At 41.8% G+C, this 17,833-nt stretch overlaps 1 protein-coding gene across 1 annotated transcript; it reads left to right on the top strand.

Annotated features, from left to right (window-relative positions):
- Window positions 1-11,755: 11,755 nt before the first annotated feature.
- Window positions 11,756-17,542, top strand: LOC123038044. Its single transcript, XM_044461497.1, has 6 exons — window positions 11,756-11,895; window positions 12,267-12,413; window positions 12,487-12,587; window positions 12,958-13,229; window positions 13,326-13,419; window positions 15,772-17,542. Exons 1-6 carry the CDS (start codon window positions 11,756-11,758, stop codon window positions 17,499-17,501), a joined length of 2,484 nt encoding a protein of 827 aa, XP_044317432.1. The 3' UTR covers window positions 17,502-17,542.
- Window positions 17,543-17,833: the final 291 nt, after the last annotated feature.

A 17,833-nucleotide genomic window follows, 5' to 3' on the forward strand; every position in this document is an offset into this window, starting at 1 on the left:
TTCAGAAAACTTCAAACCAAATCAGCTTTGGTTGTTGTTCTGCGAGCGGATGGTGCCTGCATACCCTACCGACGATTGAATTTTAGGGGTATGGACAGAAACAAGAACGGCTGTTTGGCTTTTGTTTTGTTTACATTTTTTAGGACACTTGTTTTGAATGTTATGTTTAATGACCTTTGGTTGATTTATTTTTTTAAGGCTCGCAGTGTAATATTGGTTAATGTTGTTATTTAATGATCTACCTTTATTTTTATGTATGTTGGTTCTTAAAAGTCGCCGCTCGAATTAGTTACCGATAAATATACATACATATATGTACACCTGTGTTAAATAGTAGTTTTTAAACTTTTTCACAACTTAAAAAAATGAATTTAGGTTAAACTTCTAAAATTCTTCTAAAATGGAACAAATATACAAATCTGATTTTTTTATTTAAATAATATTTAAATTTTTCAATTGTATAATATTAATCTCGGAAAATAACAAATTGTTTAATCACTAAAAAGTACATCCAAAAAATATTCAAAGTGATTTTCTTAAATGTATATTACTATTTTAAATCAAGAAGTAAACTTTTAATGATTTTTAATATATTTAAATGTTAGGTGGGGAACAAGGAGATGTTTAAAGCATTTTGATATCTCAAGTCGACTCGTAAGTCTTCATTGAAGACTCCATCGCAATTGCAATGGCCTCCTCGTGGTGTTCCCTGGATACCGATTTAAATACATATATTACTTACATACACCTGTGCTTACAGTGGGAAAAATTGGATAAATAAACTTTGACATTATTCGATCAACATTTAAATATATTAAAAATCATTAAAAGTTTACTTCTTGATTTAAAATAGTAATATACATTTAAGAAAATCACTTTGAATATTTTTTGGATGTACTTTTTAGTGATTAAACAATTTGTTATTTTCCGAGATTAATATTATACAATTAAAAAATTTAAATATTATTTAAATAAAAAAATCAGATTTGTATATTTGTTCCATTTTAGAAGAATTTTAGAAGTTTAACCTAAATTCATTTTTTTAAGTTGTGAAAAAGTTTAAAAACTACTATTTAACACAGGTGTACATATATGTATGTATATTTATCGGTAACTAATTCGAGCGGCGACTTTTAAGAACCAACATACAAGTTAAGTCCTTCCCAAGGACTCCTATCCTTGTGAGGACTGACTTATACCTAGTCATTAGAATAAGGTTCCTTAATTGTCGGTCCCTCCCAAGTATGTGGCCAATTCCCTTCCAGATGAGTGAGAAGTCCAGAGGGTCTTTATATTACGTTATAAAATTTATTTTGTGTATACAATATTTCAATGTGCCAGTTAGCCGGTCCAATTTGTTCTGCCTTCCCAAGCGCTGCTCTATTACCGCCAAGCCTCGGTAAGTGCCCGTCCCACCGTCGACGTCGGCGTCAGCGTCAGCGGCCGGCTGGAGTAAGCGTCAGTGGCCGGCCGAAGTATTGCAGACCTTGCAGTTCTCACCGTGCTCCAATTGCACCGTGAGCGGTCAGCGTTCCCGTGGCCGGCGGATGTCGCCGTGCTGAGTTTGCACGGGGTGCGGAAGGGGGGGGAACGGTAGGTCGGTGCCCGGTCGGCGGATGTTGCTGTGCTGAGTTGGCACGGGGTGCGCGGGGAGCGGTGTGTCGGTGCCTGGCCGGCGTATGTCGCAATGCTGAGGTGGCACGGGGTGCGGGGGCGGTAGAGTCGGGCGGTTAGCCCTATACTGTTAACTCTTCCCCCTTCGAAAATCTGCGTCCCGCAGATCAGCAACTCTTCGCGGGGGCCGCACTGATGGTGTGCGCCTCCAGTTCGACGATGCTTCGATGCGTTGGGATGCCTTTGGTGGAGGTTATTTTTTTCCATACGACGTATAGCAGCAAGGCCACAATGAGGATCACCACTGCTTCTGTTAGGATTGAGAATAGAAAATTGTTAGATATTGTTGACAGCTTCCTTAAGTTCTGCAGGCTAAAATCATGAACATATTTTAGCGAAAGCTGGTATCCAGTGGCGGTTACTTTGCTTAGTACGGCCGGCATGGCCATCACATGCGTTGTCGAGTAGCTGCTGTAAGACATGTTCCCGATGTGGACGGTCTCGTTATCGTACTGGACTATAAACGATCCCAGCAGATGGCGTTTCCCCGAGTTTGTTACGACCGTTCCGTTGAAGTTGGTCAGGAACAAGGTACCGTCGTCGACCAACTCTACAATCTCCTGATCGCTTCTCAGGTGATCGCAGAGAGCGTGTCCTCCTTTTAGGAGCCTGGGAATACAGCTGGCCTCGTCCAGTTTCCTTAAGTTTTTTTCCTGGCACACAGTCGTATTTCCGATGGAGAGACAATTGCCCAATACTGCGTAGGTTTCCTGGGGGTCCATCGCCAGCTTGTTGTATTCCAGCGCCACTTGTTTGCCCTCCATAATCGTGGGGTAAAGAAGCATCAGCTTGTATTTAGTGTCCACGACTTTGGGTAGTGCCAGCACGTATAATAGGCAGGTTCCGTTAGTTAGGATAGATGGTTCCGCGAATTCCACGGCCTCCACCACATTTTGGTATGGTAGGCTGCTAGTTTCTGCCAGAAGGGTTTCCACTTCTTTGTGATCCAAAAGATTTGAGTTTACTACCGATGCCTTCGCCAGCTGACAGGCTCGAGTGATTTCATCGACCTGCTTCAGCAGTATCATTGCCTTCTGCAATAAAATTGTGGCCGAATGGACCTCTCCGTCAATGGAGTTCACTCTTGCCATCATAACGTCAAGCTTCTGCAGTGATTCGTGCGTGGAATCGAACAATCTCGTATTTATTTGTATCTGCTGGTTACTATTTTGCATTACATTGTCCTGAGACTGGAGGATGGTATTCCAGTCCGATGCGTCGGGCGATCCGGCAACCCATTTCCAGGCTGACCCCAGCCAGTCTATGGACCGAGGTGCTCGGTGTGCCGACGTCATTCTTGTAATGCCATCGGTAGCAGTTTCCAGGTAGTGGCATATCAGCGCTGCAACTCTGGTGTCGGTGACCACTGATGTTTCTTCGGTGGTCTTGTCAATTGTATTTTGTATCCGTTTTAGGTCAATAATATGGGCGAGTTTGAATACTCCATTAACGCGCCATACCACACCCTGCTGAAGTGGGACTACCGGCGTATCATATTTGAAGATGTGAAGAGCAGTTGCGACTTGGATGATCGCCATACTTGGGAGAGAGACGTTACCCAATTTTTTATTTAATATTTAATCTTAGTGTAGTGTTTCGTGTTTCTGTTAATTGTTGTTAATTAATTATATTACTATACTATTTTTATTTATTTAATTTATTTTTTTTTTTTTTTTTTACTTTCTTTATACTCTTTGTATGTAATCTAATCTTTTTTTTTTTTTTTTTAAAATTTGTTGTTTTTATATTTTCTTATAGGAAAAATAGTTGTTTTTTTTGTCTTGTTAATAATTTTTTACTTATTGTTTTTCTTATTTAATACCCTTGGTTGTTATTTTAAAGAGTTCGTGAAACGTTTTCAGCGTAAGTTCTCAACTTTTTATGTGAGACTTATGGAAGATTTTTCCCGATCTAGTTTTGACCGTGACTCTACCATTATCTTCGATCTCCTCTGGTTTGAACCGATGTTTGTCTTTGCTCTTGATTTGTTTGTTAGAAACATAGACAGTATCTCCTTGATTATATTTTAACGGCTTAATTCTGTTTCTATTAAGCCTATCAGTTGACATTTTCTGCTTATGCAGGAGTAACCCTCTTATGTCTTCCTGCGTCTGTTCTTTGAAATTTGTTAGACCCTGATAATTTATTCTAGAAGCTCTGTTGAGAAAGATGTCGACTGGTTTACGGTTCGTCACCGAATGGACAGAGTTGTTATATCTGTCTACGGCAATGAGAACCAACTCGGCTACTTTCAGGTTACGGTTGTCGTTTTTCAGACACCGATATATTTCAAGGAAGGTTGAGTGGAATCTTTCAACCTGGCCGTTTACTTCACTCTTTTGAGAGGGAGTGTAATAAATGGCTATTCCGAGAGATTGCAAATAGTTAAGCACTGTGGGGCAGAGTAGACCCCTCTCATTATCTGAGACTATTGTTTCTGGTGCTGTGAAATAATGCAGAACTTCGGTCAGCCTCTCGCGGAGATGGACTGCCGATTTTGATTCTATCGGGAAAAGTTTGGCAAATTTTGAGAATTTATCGATGCAGCTCAGGAATTTAAGCTTCTCGATCGTAAAAAGGTCAATGTGCAGGATTTCGCATGGGTAGTTAGGAATAGGGGTTAGTTGCAACTTCGGCTTGGCCGGGTGCCTATCATATTTGAACATTTTACAAACCCGGCAAGAAGACACCAATGACTTAATGCGGCTTGCCATTCTGGGGAAATAAAATTTTTCCAAGATCTGTAACTTCATCTCTTTTGGATTTCTGTGGGCCCTAGAATGCTCTGTATTTATTATTCCACTCGACTCTACTTCGTCCGCTATATCCGTTACCAACCTCTGCGTAATGCGAAGTTTGAACCCTGGGAAGTTCTCTCGACAGCACTCTTGCAGAGACTGTAAGTGGCTGTCAGGAATTTTTATCCCATTAATTATTAATGGCTTCAAGTATTTCATCAAACAGGGTAGCAAATTTATTGTGGAATCAATGGGAATTAGGTGACGTACGTAGCCCGTGTGTGGTGTTTCGCAAGAATATTCCAGCCTGTCTTGCTCAAACACAAGTTGATTCCTAAATACGTTAATAGGGGCTTCCACGTGAGGAATTAGACCCGATGCGTCTTGAAGCGCACTGTGAACGGTAGCAACGGAATCCGTTGTTGAAGTTGAGGATGTGTCGGTATTGAGGTAGTTTACATTCGAAACGATGCGAGAAAGAGCATCAGCAACCACATTGGATTTGCCCGGCTTGTAAATAAGCTCGCAGTTGTATTCTTCTATGCGCGCTTTCCAGCGTTTCAACTTAGCATTGTAGTTCCGATTGCCTAACGAAAAGGTTAGGGGCTGGTGATCGGTATAAACTTTAATTGACGCGGCGCCATAGAGGTAGGATCGTAAATTATCGAGGGCCCATACTATCGCTAGCATTTCTTTCTCGTTCACTGCGTAGTTTTCCTCCGTTTTATTCAGAGACCGTGAAATATAGGCAATTGGGCGGTCTTTCCCGTCGTCGCTTTGAGAAAGAACGGCTCCTATTGCATAATTGGAGGCATCGGTAGTTAAATGGAAAGGTTTATTAAAGTCTGGGAATGCCAAAACTTCTGAAGAGGCAAGGATGGTTTTCAAGTCGTCGAAGGCTTTCTCGCCCTCTTCGTCAAGCGAAATTGAGATATTCCTGGATTTAGATGCCTTGACCTGAGCATGGTCCCCCCTCGTGAGGTTCGTCAGAGGTTTAGCGATTTTAGCATAATCGCAGATAAATTTCCTATAATAAGAGGTCATTCCTAGGAAACTTTTAAGTTCTTTCAAATTCGTGGGTGGAGGCATTTCTTTTATGGCTTTTACCTTCTTTTCATCTGCGCGGATCCCATCCGCCGTTACCACGTAACCCAGGAATTCGACCTGGGTGCGCAGAAACTGTGTCTTTTCCAAATTCACTTGCAACTTGGCATGTCTCAATTTTGTAAATACGGCGCGAAGGTTACGCCAGTGAGACTCGTAGTCTTTACTAAAGACGATAATATCGTCGATGTATACGTAGCAAATTTTACCAATGTGCTCTCGTAATACGTCGTCGATCATTCTCTGGAAAACAGCCGGGGCATTCTTCAACCCGAATGGTAAGCGCATAAACTCGTATTTCCCGTTCAGGGTAGAGAATGCAGTTTTAGGTATGTCGGATTCCTTCATATGAATTTGGTGGAACCCGGACGTTAAGTCAAGAGTGGTAAATAGCTTGGCCTCCCCCAGACTGGACAATGTAGATGTTATATCAGGGATTGGGTATGTGTCGGAGATGGTAACTGCGTTGAGACGCTTGAAATCTATTACCATTCGGTATTGTTTTTCCCCATTGGGCTTGGGCTTCTTTGGGACTACCCATATCGGGGAATTGTAGGGGCTCTTGGAGGGCCTGATTATTCCCTCGCGCAGGAGCTCGTCGACCTGATTTTCTACCTCGCCTCTCATGTTCGCGGGGTAAGGGTAGCTTTTTGAATATATGGGTTCCTGAGTACTTGTTCGTATCTCAGCTAGAACACTTGTATCCACGGCTTCGCCTGGCGAGAGTGGCTCAAAAATAGTGGTGAATTCAGAAATTAGGGATTCGAGGCATTCCCTTGCTTCCACTGGGTGTTCGCTGTCGATTAGCGAATGGACATTTAAGGAAGGCATGGCAAGTAGCGGAATTTTTATCCCTGGTGCTATTGTTAAAGAGTCGTTTTTCCTATCAATAATTGCCTTAAGGGATTTCAGAGTATCGTCCCCAATAATGCCATGGAAGGCAGTTAAACCGGGAAGAACGAAGAAGGTGACCGGAGAATCATTGCCTATGGGACTGAAGAATGGTCCAGTTAGTTGATGTGTTATTCTTATCTCCCCTCCAGCGGATTGAACCGGAAAGGGTTTCGACAAGGGCAAGCATCCCTTGGCTATCTGGGGGCTAATGAAGTTATTATTCGCGCCAGTGTCTTATAGAAACTGTAGCTTAGCCCCATCTTTCACGCCATACTCTATGTATGGAACGCTAGAGAGGCGTCGGCCATAAAATTTACTGCGCCAGTACTACCAGCCTCCATGTGAGGTTGGCGGCCAGACTGGTTGTCTGGTAAAGCTTCATCATAATAAGCCTCCCTGACGGATTTTTCCTCATGCTGGTTTAAAGCGGCCTCACCCGGGGATGGGACAGCAGTTAATTGGTATAGTCTTTGCGATTTCCGGAAAGGGTTAAGATTGGAAGAGGTACTAGGGCTGCGTTTAACGCTAAAATTATTGCTTCCCTGGTTTGAACGATATGAGTGGCCAGACTGGTGGGGCTCCATTTTGATCGCTCGCGGATTTGAATATCTTGGCGGGGGCTGAGAATTCCTGCCTGCGTCTTGATATTGGTATTAGTTATTATAAGAAGAATGGTTGCATTGGGGCCAAGAGTACTTCTGGCTGAGGGGATGAAAACTTACTAGAATAGGTGACATGATTCATTGAGGTAAGATTCTGCAACTCTAAACAGATTGCGTAGGCCTCTGGCAATTTTTTTGGGCCGCGAATTACCAATAGTTTAGAGAGGTCACCGCTCAGGCCTCTGATGAAGACATCCAAGGCTCTGTCCCTATAAGTTTCGACCAGCGCACTAAGAATTCCAGGGCTTTGGTTACCGTTTTTAAGGCAACGTATTATCAGGGCAAAATGAGCATTTATTCCCGAGTAAAACGTTTCCACGGTCTTCGCCCCCTGAGTCATTTGACCCATCTGGTACTCTAGAGTGCGCAGGTCTCGCTTATCGGCGTAATGGAGCATTAGGACGCGTTTAATTTCAGGCCAATCGTCTTCTGCCACGTTGTATGACAGAAGGGTTGTCTCCGCGTTACCCCTAATCTTCTGCCTAAGGCTAACGACTATGGAGCGATAGAGAGGTCTTTCCTTGCTTATCTCATAGTCTTTTAGAATGGTTTCGGCTCTACCCATCCAAGAGTCGTAGCCACCAGCTTCGCCCTCAAAGACCTGCAGCTCCTTCACACAATCCGGCAGCCTAGCAATTTCTTTTAGCTCGTACTCCGTACGGGCGGGAGTCAAAGGCTTCGGTTGGGGAACAACCTCGTTAACCTTTTCTTGAGCCTCCTCTAGGCTCACTACCTTATCACTAACTTTCTTTACATCGTTTTTAACGTCAGCCATCTGGCCAAGCAACACGGCCAGAGTAGCCTCAAATTTAGTCAAAGCTGCCTTCATTTCCTCCATACTAACGAATCGATTCAAACAAATGGGAGTCTTTTCAAATAGTTTTAAATAATTATGGGTAGAGTGACGGTTAAAAATTTTTTTTTAAATTTTTTATTATAAAATTCTATGCTGAGAACGCTTCACTTACCCGTGGTTCGTATTTATTCTTTATTCTTGTTATTGGTGTTATCTTCGTGTGTTCAGGACATGAGTATCAGGTCACTTACAACGTGCAGATTCTAAGGGTAAAAAGAATGACTTTAGTGTGATTCAGATATTTTTATTTTAGGGGACAGGCGGGAATTGAATTTTTACGTGTGTGTGTGTGTTTTTTATTTCTTGTTTCGTGAGATTTTTCCTCCTTATTTTTTTCAATTTTATCATCATATTTTTTCTTTTCAATTTTTTTTCCTCGGTGAGTAGTTGTACATTTTTTTGTAAATAAAAATTGTCGATTCCTTTTTTTATCCGGCGCTAGGCGCGGTGGGCCGTATTATTCCGTTTTGGTTTATCACCTACTAAGGTACGGTTGCCACACAATCCACTAGGCAGCCCTTTCTGTGCTGGTAACACTGAGCGTATCTAGTGAATTACCCACACCACTTTACACGTTATATTATTTTTTATTATAAATCGGGCCGCTCGTAAACAAGTTACCGCAGCGGTTATCAAAATTTATATTTCTTTATGTTTGTAACACCTTATAACGCCCGTGAATTAAAACCACCGCGGCGGTTTGGTCACTTCTTTTGTTTCACGATAACCTTTTGCGCTCGTGAATAAGCCGGGAGGTCAGATCACAGCAGCGGGTCGGTCATATTTTTATCATTTTTTTGTTTATTTGGAATCAATTTTTATTATTCTCATTTTCACTTTTTTTTTTTTTTTTATTCCACTTATTAGGAATTAAAATTTTTGTTAATTAATTTTTTTTATATTCTTTTTTTTTCCTTCACCTTTTTCATTTTATTTATTTTTTAGAAAAAAAAACTTTTTTTTCACATGTACCTCTCATGGAAGGTTACTCTCACTTTTCTCACACACGCAACACACAATTCACTTCCCGCCTTACCTTGTCCTAGGGATCCTCGTCGCTTAATGGAGAGGTCCCTGTTCGGGCGCCAGTTAAGTCCTTCCCAAGGACTCCTATCCTTGTGAGGACTGACTTATACCTAGTCATTAGAATAAGGTTCCTTAATTGTCGGTCCCTCCCAAGTATGTGGCCAATTCCCTTCCAGATGAGTGAGAAGTCCAGAGGGTCTTTATATTACGTTATAAAATTTATTTTGTGTATACAATATTTCAATGTGCCAGTTAGCCGGTCCAATTTGTTCTGCCTTCCCAAGCGCTGCTCTATTACCGCCAAGCCTCGGTAAGTGCCCGTCCCACCGTCGACGTCGGCGTCAGCGTCAGCGGCCGGCTGGAGTAAGCGTCAGTGGCCGGCCGAAGTATTGCAGACCTTGCAGTTCTCACCGTGCTCCAATTGCACCGTGAGCGGTCAGCGTTCCCGTGGCCGGCGGATGTCGCCGTGCTGAGTTTGCACGGGGTGCGGAAGGGGGGGGAACGGTAGGTCGGTGCCCGGTCGGCGGATGTTGCTGTGCTGAGTTGGCACGGGGTGCGGGGGGGAGCGGTGTGTCGGTGCCTGGCCGGCGTATGTCGCAATGCTGAGGTGGCACGGGGTGCGGGGGCGGTAGAGTCGGGCGGTTAGCCCTATACTGTTAACTTACATAAAAATAAAGGTAGATCATTAAATAACAACATTAAACAATATTACACTGCGAGCCTTAAAAAAATAAATCAACCAAAGGTCATTAAACATAACATTCAAAACAAGTGTCCTAAAAAATGTAAACAAAACAAAAGCCAAACAGCCGTTCTTGTTTCTGTCCCCACCCCTAAAATTCAATCGTCGGTAGGGTATGCAGGCACCATCCGCTCGCAGAACAACAACCAAAGCTGATTTGGTTTGAAGTTTTCTGAACCACTTAAAAGCAGTCGGTGTTTTTTGTGACACCGACTGCGATATGCCCTGTTCGTATCTCAGTAGATTGATTTCTATTAATTGGAATACATACATATATGCAAAACATTTTACTGCTACTACTGATATGAATTTGCAAACCAAGATGAAATATATGCTGAAATATTAAAAAATATACTATAACATATAATATTCTTATTTTTATCATTAACCCAATAGTGAATACGCCCATATTGGTAGGGTACCAAGTCTGAAAAGTAGCAAAAGACAAAATATTCTTGCTGCATCGAAATGAAATGATCGCACACATGCACCCCTGTATGAGAATGCATGAACACGCATACATACAAAGCCCAATTCAAGCGCAGGCCAACCTTCTTCAAAATGCGCGTCTCTGCGACTGAACGACCGAACTCGAGCGCGAGCGTCAAAATAAGAATTAGAACGAGAGCGAAAAAACCCGAAGGCACACGAAGTGTCGGGGCCTGCCGATTCCAGCATTGGGGCCCCCCGATTGAAAAATTTTGTGACCAAATTCGTTGTATGAAATGACCAGTCTATATGTTGTATGGTTAGTGGTACAATTGATTTCTTGGAAATATCAGGTGCTAACTATATTCGTGCTCTTCGCCTGCTGCAAAATCGCTATGAAAACAAGGCAATCATTGTTCAGTCCCATGTTCAAGAGCTTTTTAACTTAAAGCGTGTCAAGCATACCAACTCAGAAGCTTTAAGAATTTTAGTAGACAGTGTAAATTCACAACTAGTTTCCTTACGGTCGCTAGCTAAAGAGCAAGAGATTTTAGACGCGGTTATATTTCATTTGATTTGCAGACGAGGAAGCTGTAGATAAGTGGGAAAATGAATGGGATTGTTCTGAACCCCCTTCCTGGCCAATGCTTTCAAGGTTTTTAATATCTAGAGGTATGAATTTGGCAAATCGGGAGCTCGGCAGACAAACAGCTCCAAACCCAATACTAAAAGTGATTCCAAGAAGTCAAGCTTAGCTACAGCGGTATACAGCAATGGAAAAGGCAGCTGTTTTATTTGCGGAGGTGGACATTCCATTAAATCCTATCCAAAATTTAAAGAGCTCTGCCAGATTCAACGGTATCAGGAGGTCAATAAGCGATCTCTCTGCCTAGTCTGTTTTAGCAAACGCCATTCTACCAGAGCATGTAGTAGCCAATACTGTAGCTCTTGTAATAAGCCTCATCATGAATTGCTCCATCGCGAAATTTTTAGCAAACACAAACAGTTCTAGGCCGTCCACACTGGATCAACAACCTCACAATTATTTGCATAGTTCGCTGTTGGCGAAGACATCCGTCAGTTTTCTAGCAACTGCCGTTGTGCTTATTAAAAGCAGCGACGGATCTTATCAAAACTGTAGGTGTATTTTAGATTCTGAAAGGCAGTTAAATTTTTTGAAGAGTAAGTTAGTGGCAAAATTGAAGTTTTTTTTTTTTATTAACGTGTGGCTTAGTATTTAATACTGTCCTTTGTGGACAATCAATAAATGTGGTGGTTAGGTACTTCGCTTATTGTTTTTACAGGTGTAGTGGGAGTTGTGAAATCAGGTCAGACATCATTCAATGAGTGTTGCGGGTGAAACATCGGCCCCAGAGTGTATTTCGGATCGGACCTTAGTCCCAGTGTAGATCTAAAGGGTGGGTCCTTTGTAACCTCCTGGTTTGTGTGCTGTTATCTAGCAGGTTTATTGCCAAATTGTTGCAATGTTCTTCAAGCCACCGAAAGTTTTTGTGTTCTGCCCGAAATCACACAGTATCATCCTTCAAGAGCAGCACATATAGTGAAGTTACAGACACCAAAGGGCGTAATACTGGCAGATCCCACATTCGATTCTGGAGAACGAATTGATATGCTGCTGGGTGTATCATCCTTCTTTAAGCTGATTGTAGCAGGACAGATCAAGCTGGGACCAGAAATGCCTACTCTACAAAAATCACTCTTAGGATGGGTAGTCGTCGGTGAACTATCCGATTCTACGAGCGTCTCCTTGTTAGTTAGTGAAACAGAAGAGAAAGTTCAAGCAACAAATGACCTACACGAGCTAGTCCAAAAGTTTTGGAAGTGTGAAGAATTGGCTCCGCCAGCCAGACTCATTTTGTCAATAATATTAGTCGTTCTACTTGCGGACATCTTGTGGTGGCTCTTCCATTTAAAAGTCCGAAAATGCCGTTGGGAGATACCTATGCAATAGCGATGAATAGATTTCTGAACTTAGAGAGGAAACTAAACCGCAACCCGGATCTTAAAAGGCAGTGCACAGAATTCATCGATTAATACAAGAATTGCAATCACTTACAAGTTCTAGATCAGAGTCAGACGAATAATGTAAAGTATTTTATGCCTCACCATCCCGTTTTAAGGCCGGATAGCCTAACAACAAAATTGCGCATCATGTTTGATGCTAGTTGCAAGTCCAGCAACGGAGTGTTGCTCAATAGCACTATGCTCGTGGGAGCAACTTTGCAGCCTGATCTTTTTGAGATATTAATCCGATTCAGATTTTACAAGTACGCGCTAACAGCTGACATTGCCAAAATGTATAGGCAAATTTTAGTAATAGATCCCCATTGTAATTTCCAGTGTCCAGGTGCAAACGCTGCGTTTAAAAACCGTGACCTACGGAAAAAGTTCCGCTCCATTCCTAGCCGTGCGATGCCTGTTTTATTTGGCTGAACAATGCGGTGAGCCTTATCCTTTTGCAGTCGAGGCCATTGGGAGAAGTTTTTACATGGACGAGTTGTCCAAATTGAAACAAGAAATTTCTGATCTCCTAAAAAATCGGTACATTCGTCCTACATAAATGGCGTAGCAGTTATCCGACTGAGCACAGTGAAGCAGCTCCAGAAGAACCTTTTATGCTCAAGACTGAAGATGCAGCAAAGGCGCTTGGCATTTATTGGTTAAGTCAAGGCGACCAGTTTCAATTATCTTTTAAGGAGAAGAGTATTCCCAGAATTACCAAAAGAATATTGTTGTCGGAATTATCGCAAGTGTTTGATCCTATGGGTTTCTCAAGCCCAATTATAATTTTGGGAAAAATCTTTGTACAAGAGCTGTGGCTGCTAAAGCTTGATTGGGACGAAGCGTTGCCACCTAGTTATGCCAGTCAGTGGCAAAAATATCAAAAGGAGCTGAAGCTATTCGACCTGTGCGCGATGCCTCGTTCCGTAGTCCCACTCCAGGCTGATCTGAACACTCTAGAGCTTTATGGGTTCTCCGATGCCTCAAGCCGCGCTTATGGCAGAGTCATCTATGCGCGCGTCCAGGACCAGGAAGGATCAGTCTACGTACATTTGGTAACTTCAAAATCCAAGGTGGCGCCAGTAAGGGTGACATCTCTGCCCCGACTGGAACTGCAAGGGGGGCATTGCTCATGACATCGTTAATGGCCAAGGTTAGATCAAGTATTCACTTACAAGAATGACTCGACCATTGTGCTCAACTGGCTCGCTTCGCATGCAAGCCGCTGGACAACATTTGTCGCGAGCAATCCAGCTGATATAGTTTCCAGAGGTATGTACTCCGTAGACCTAAACAAGTCAAGTTTGTGGTGGAACGGTTCCATTTTAAAGTTAGCCATGGATTACAAAATAAAGTGAAATATATTTAATTAAATATCCTTTAAATATATTCAATTTAAATATAGTTCGCTTTGTTTAACAATCATATTATATTCAAATCTATTAAACTTTATTGAAAAATTTTTAAATTTAATAAAGCAGTTTTATATGTTTTGATTTAAAAGTTTTGTTTTTAGCTTTAATTTAAATATGTAAAACGAAACAATGAATTAAATATGCCGATATTCGTTTTTAAGGTATATAAAAAAGTTGTACATCAAGCTTCATTGCCATATATACATAAATGCAATTTAAATAAACATCCTGTTCAATCATAGAAGTTCTTTTGACACACAATTAGTTTCTTAAGCCTAGTATCCAGATCGACAAACGATTACGCTAGCGTAAAAACTTTAATCTTTCCAGTGTGACCAAAAGTTTGAGAGTTCATCAGAGTTAAGCGTGCTACGGTCGTACTGTCAATCAGCTGGGTTTGTTGACAAGCAGTTAAAATTCAAATATCGTATTTGCGGGAAAGAGCCTTTAAAAGATATTATCAAATACCTTGGCAAGAAAAGTCTACCGCTGTACAAAGAAATTAAAAAACAATACAATTTAAAATTAACAGTTCTTTTTTTTAATTTACTGATAATTATTTGCTAATTTAAAGTTCATAGCTGCACTTTTATTGTGTTTTTTCGTACATGCTGGACCTAAAAAACATTTTGCTCTGACAAGAGGCACCCCAGATAGTATTAATGTTATTTTGTCTTCACATGTAAAAACCTGCAATCGACTTTTGCGAATTTTTTGAGTTTTTCCCTCCATTTCTTATAGTGTTCAGTGAGAAGCGCACGCCAAAAGATTAAATTTTTTAATCTTTTCCGCTAGGGTTCACCCAAAGTTAATTTCCGCAGACTGGCAACGCTATGGAATTTTCTGGTATTTTTTTCGTCGATCAGGAGACCGAAGTGAAAAAAAGGCCCGACGAAAAGTGAACGCCAGCTGTTTGCCTCTCGCTCTCTCTCATGACTGGCGTACGGTTTTCGTCGATCAGGATACTAGGCTTTAGTCCAGAAATGATTTCTGGACGAAAATCGTCTACTCCAACAAATACGCACACATACGCACTTCCTTATTCGTGCAATTCTATTTTTAGATTTTTACGCTCTCAACTCTGTGCGAGCGGAGAGAGCGGAATTTTTGTCGCCACCAAAAAACAAGCTGCGTATTGCAAAACCAATGTATGGGCGTTACGCATCTTAGAGTTTATATTGGTCTTTGGTTAGATCCACAATGATTTAAAATTAGGGGAATATAATTTCAGTTAATCTACTTGGCACAGAAAAGTTTAGCCGACTTAACAAGTCGGGGCAGTCAATATCACCATTTATAAGGTTATAAATAAAGATAGTACCAAGCATCGTTCTACGGTTGGCTAGGGATGGTAAATTAATCAAAAGAAGTCTACTAGAATAAGAAGGTAAGATAAGATTTGCATCCCAGTTTTCAATACGACCAATATGTATTCCGTATTGTGGACTCCAGACGGGAGACCCATACTCCAGAATCGGACGGACTAGAGAAATAAATAAAGTTTTAGTCAAAAAGGCTCATCCAATTCTTTTGACCACCTTTTAATAAATCTGGCTTTATTAACCATGGACGAAATGTGATTAGAAAATTTTAGTTTAGGGTCCAAGAGAACGCCAAGATAGTTTACAAGAGTTATTCTATCCAAAGAGCTGCCACTTAACGTGTAAGTCGCGTATATCGGATTGGCCCGATAAAAAGTCATCAGCTTGCACTTGGAACCGTTTAAATTTAGTAAATTATCTCGGCACCAGTTTTGAAAATTATCTAGATCGGATTGCAAGTTTAAATGGCAGGAAATGTCCTTATACTGCAGGCACAACTTAATATCATCTGCGTACATAAGTACGCGAGAATGACTTATAATTGAGGGAAGATCGTTAATAAATAATGTAAAAAGTAACGGACCCAGATGGCTCCCTTGTGGGACACCGGAGGTAACACGGAGAATTTCAGAAATTGAATTTTTAAAAAGGACCCTTTGTGACCTGCCATTCAGATAACTTGAAATCCATTTAAGCAGATCAACTGGAAAACCTAACAGGTCAAGTTTTTGAATAAGAAGTAAGTGATTTACAGAGTCAAATGCTTTACTAAAGTCTGTGTAAATGACGTCTGTTTGAAAACTACTATTGAAGCCTTTTATCACAAATGTAGTGAGTTCTAGAAAGTTTGTGATTGTGGATCTACGTTTAATAAATCCGTGTGTTAGTGAACAGAGGCACTCCGCAAGGAGGTGTACTATCACCCCTTTTATGGAATATCGCGGTAAATAAACTACTGCGGATTCTTGAAGGAGGAGGCTGTAAAATAGTGGCATACGCAGACGATGTCGCTATCATCTTTAATGGTAGGTACCCACAAACGTTATGCGATCTTATGACCGCAAAACTAAAAACACTATCGGAATGGACTACAAAGAACGGACTTGGGGTAAATCCCTCAAAAACGGAACTAGTCCTTTTTACAAATAGATACAAAATCCCTAAACTTAACCCATCCACTTTAAACAACTGTAATCTCTCTTTTAGCGAGCACGCAAGATACTTGGGGTTAGTATTAGATAAGCGTCTTAAATGGGGACTAAACAACCAAGAGAGAACCAAGAAAGCGACCATTGCACTTTACTCTTGTAAAAAAGCAATTGGGCTAAGATGGAGTATGTCCCCTAAAATAGTCAATTGGATATACATAGCGGTAGTCAAGCCAATCCTACTATATGGAGTGGCTCTGTGGTGGACCGCTTTACACAAACAATGTATCTTAACTCCACTTAACAAAGTACAGCGCATGGCGGCCTTGTGTATGAGTGGAGCCCTTCGAACTACCCCAAACGAAGCGCTGAATGCGATCTTGAACCTCCAGAGCCTGGACTTAGCAGGAATGGAAAGGGCGAAATCGGCAGCCATTCGACTAAGGGATACAGGGCAATGGAAAGCCCAACTGTATGGTCACGCTAAGATTCTTCAGCATGACAAATTGATCCCGCCAAAAACGGATCTATGTAAAACCCGTGAATACAATCACACGCCCTTCGAAGCTCTGATCCCAGGCAGGGAAGTTTGGGATCGTGGCCGACCGGGCTCAATAGACGCAATCTGTCTATATACAGACGGCTCCAAACTAGACGGACACGTAGGTGGAGGCATATACTCCGAGCAATTAGAGATCAGGCGGTCTTTCAGACTTCCTGACCACTGCAGTGTCTTCCAAGCGGAAGTGTACGCTATAATGGAAGCACTTGTCTGTTTAAGGGAGTTAAACACCCAGAACAGACACATAAACATATATAGTGATAGCCAAGCGGCTATTAAATCAATCTACTCGACAAACACAAACTCCCGAACAATAGCAGACTGTCGCAAATCTCTCCACGAGATGGCTAATCAGTTTACTGTCAGCCTTATATGGGTTCCGGGTCACCGGGATATCGTAGGCAACTGTATAGCAGACGAGCTAGCCAGGCAAGGCACCACCATACCTCTCCTTCCAGGAAAGGAGAATGTCGGCATGCCGATGGCTACTTGTAAGCTAATTATTAAAAACCACTTCAGCAAATTAGCCAACACTTATTGGCAAAACACACCGCAATGCCGAATCTCTCACCAGACATGGCCTGTAATAAACAATAAGAAAACATCAGAACTACTCAATTTCAGCCGCACTGAGTGCAGCATGCTAATTCGAGTACTCACAGGCCACTGGCTCGTTGGCGCACACGCCGGCAGGCTAAAAGCCCCAAAAAACGATTTTTGCAGAAGCTGCAGGGATGAGGAAGAAGAGGAAACGGTGGAACACCTACTCTGTTCATGCCCAGCCCTATGCAGGCTCAGACTGAAACACTTAGGATATCCTTTCATAAATGACCTGACCGAAATATCGCAGACTAACCTGAAGAGTCTAAGCTCTTTTATTAAATCCTCCGGATGGGGGACCTGCTGATCGACCAACTTACAGGCTGACTCTTAACGGATAGGGGACCCAAAAATAGAGATCATACGGTATCACAATGGACCCACAGAGGTCTAAGTGTACCAGGCTACAGCCTGGCAGCCGTCCTAACCTAACCTAAATCCGTGTTGGCACGGAGAAATGATTGATCTGCAAAGGTGCTGCAAATGAGGAGTAATAATTTTTTCAAAAAGCTTAGGAATAGCTGACAACTTAGAAATACCTCTGTAGTTACTGGCTTTTAACTTGTTAAACAACTTGTGAAGAGGTTTGCACAGGGCCTTATCGCAATTCCTAAGCACGCACCCAGGAATACCATCGGG

This window comes from Drosophila rhopaloa, unplaced genomic scaffold (assembly GCF_018152115.1).
Source record: "Drosophila rhopaloa isolate 14029-0021.01 unplaced genomic scaffold, ASM1815211v1 contig_36, whole genome shotgun sequence".
Taxonomy (NCBI): domain Eukaryota; kingdom Metazoa; phylum Arthropoda; class Insecta; order Diptera; family Drosophilidae; genus Drosophila; species Drosophila rhopaloa.

Excerpts from the sequence above, each read along its gene's own strand:
- LOC123038044 (XM_044461497.1), top strand. The coding sequence starts at position 11,756 with ATGCTGCTGGGTGTATCATCCTTCTTTAAGCTGATTGTAGCAGGACAG. Across the intron at positions 13,230-13,325 it reads CAAAATCCAAGGTGGCGCCA|AATGACTCGACCATTGTGCT; the intron begins GTAAGGGTGACA and ends TTCACTTACAAG. Across the intron at positions 13,420-15,771 it reads AGCTGATATAGTTTCCAGAG|TGAACAGAGGCACTCCGCAA; the intron begins GTATGTACTCCG and ends TCCGTGTGTTAG.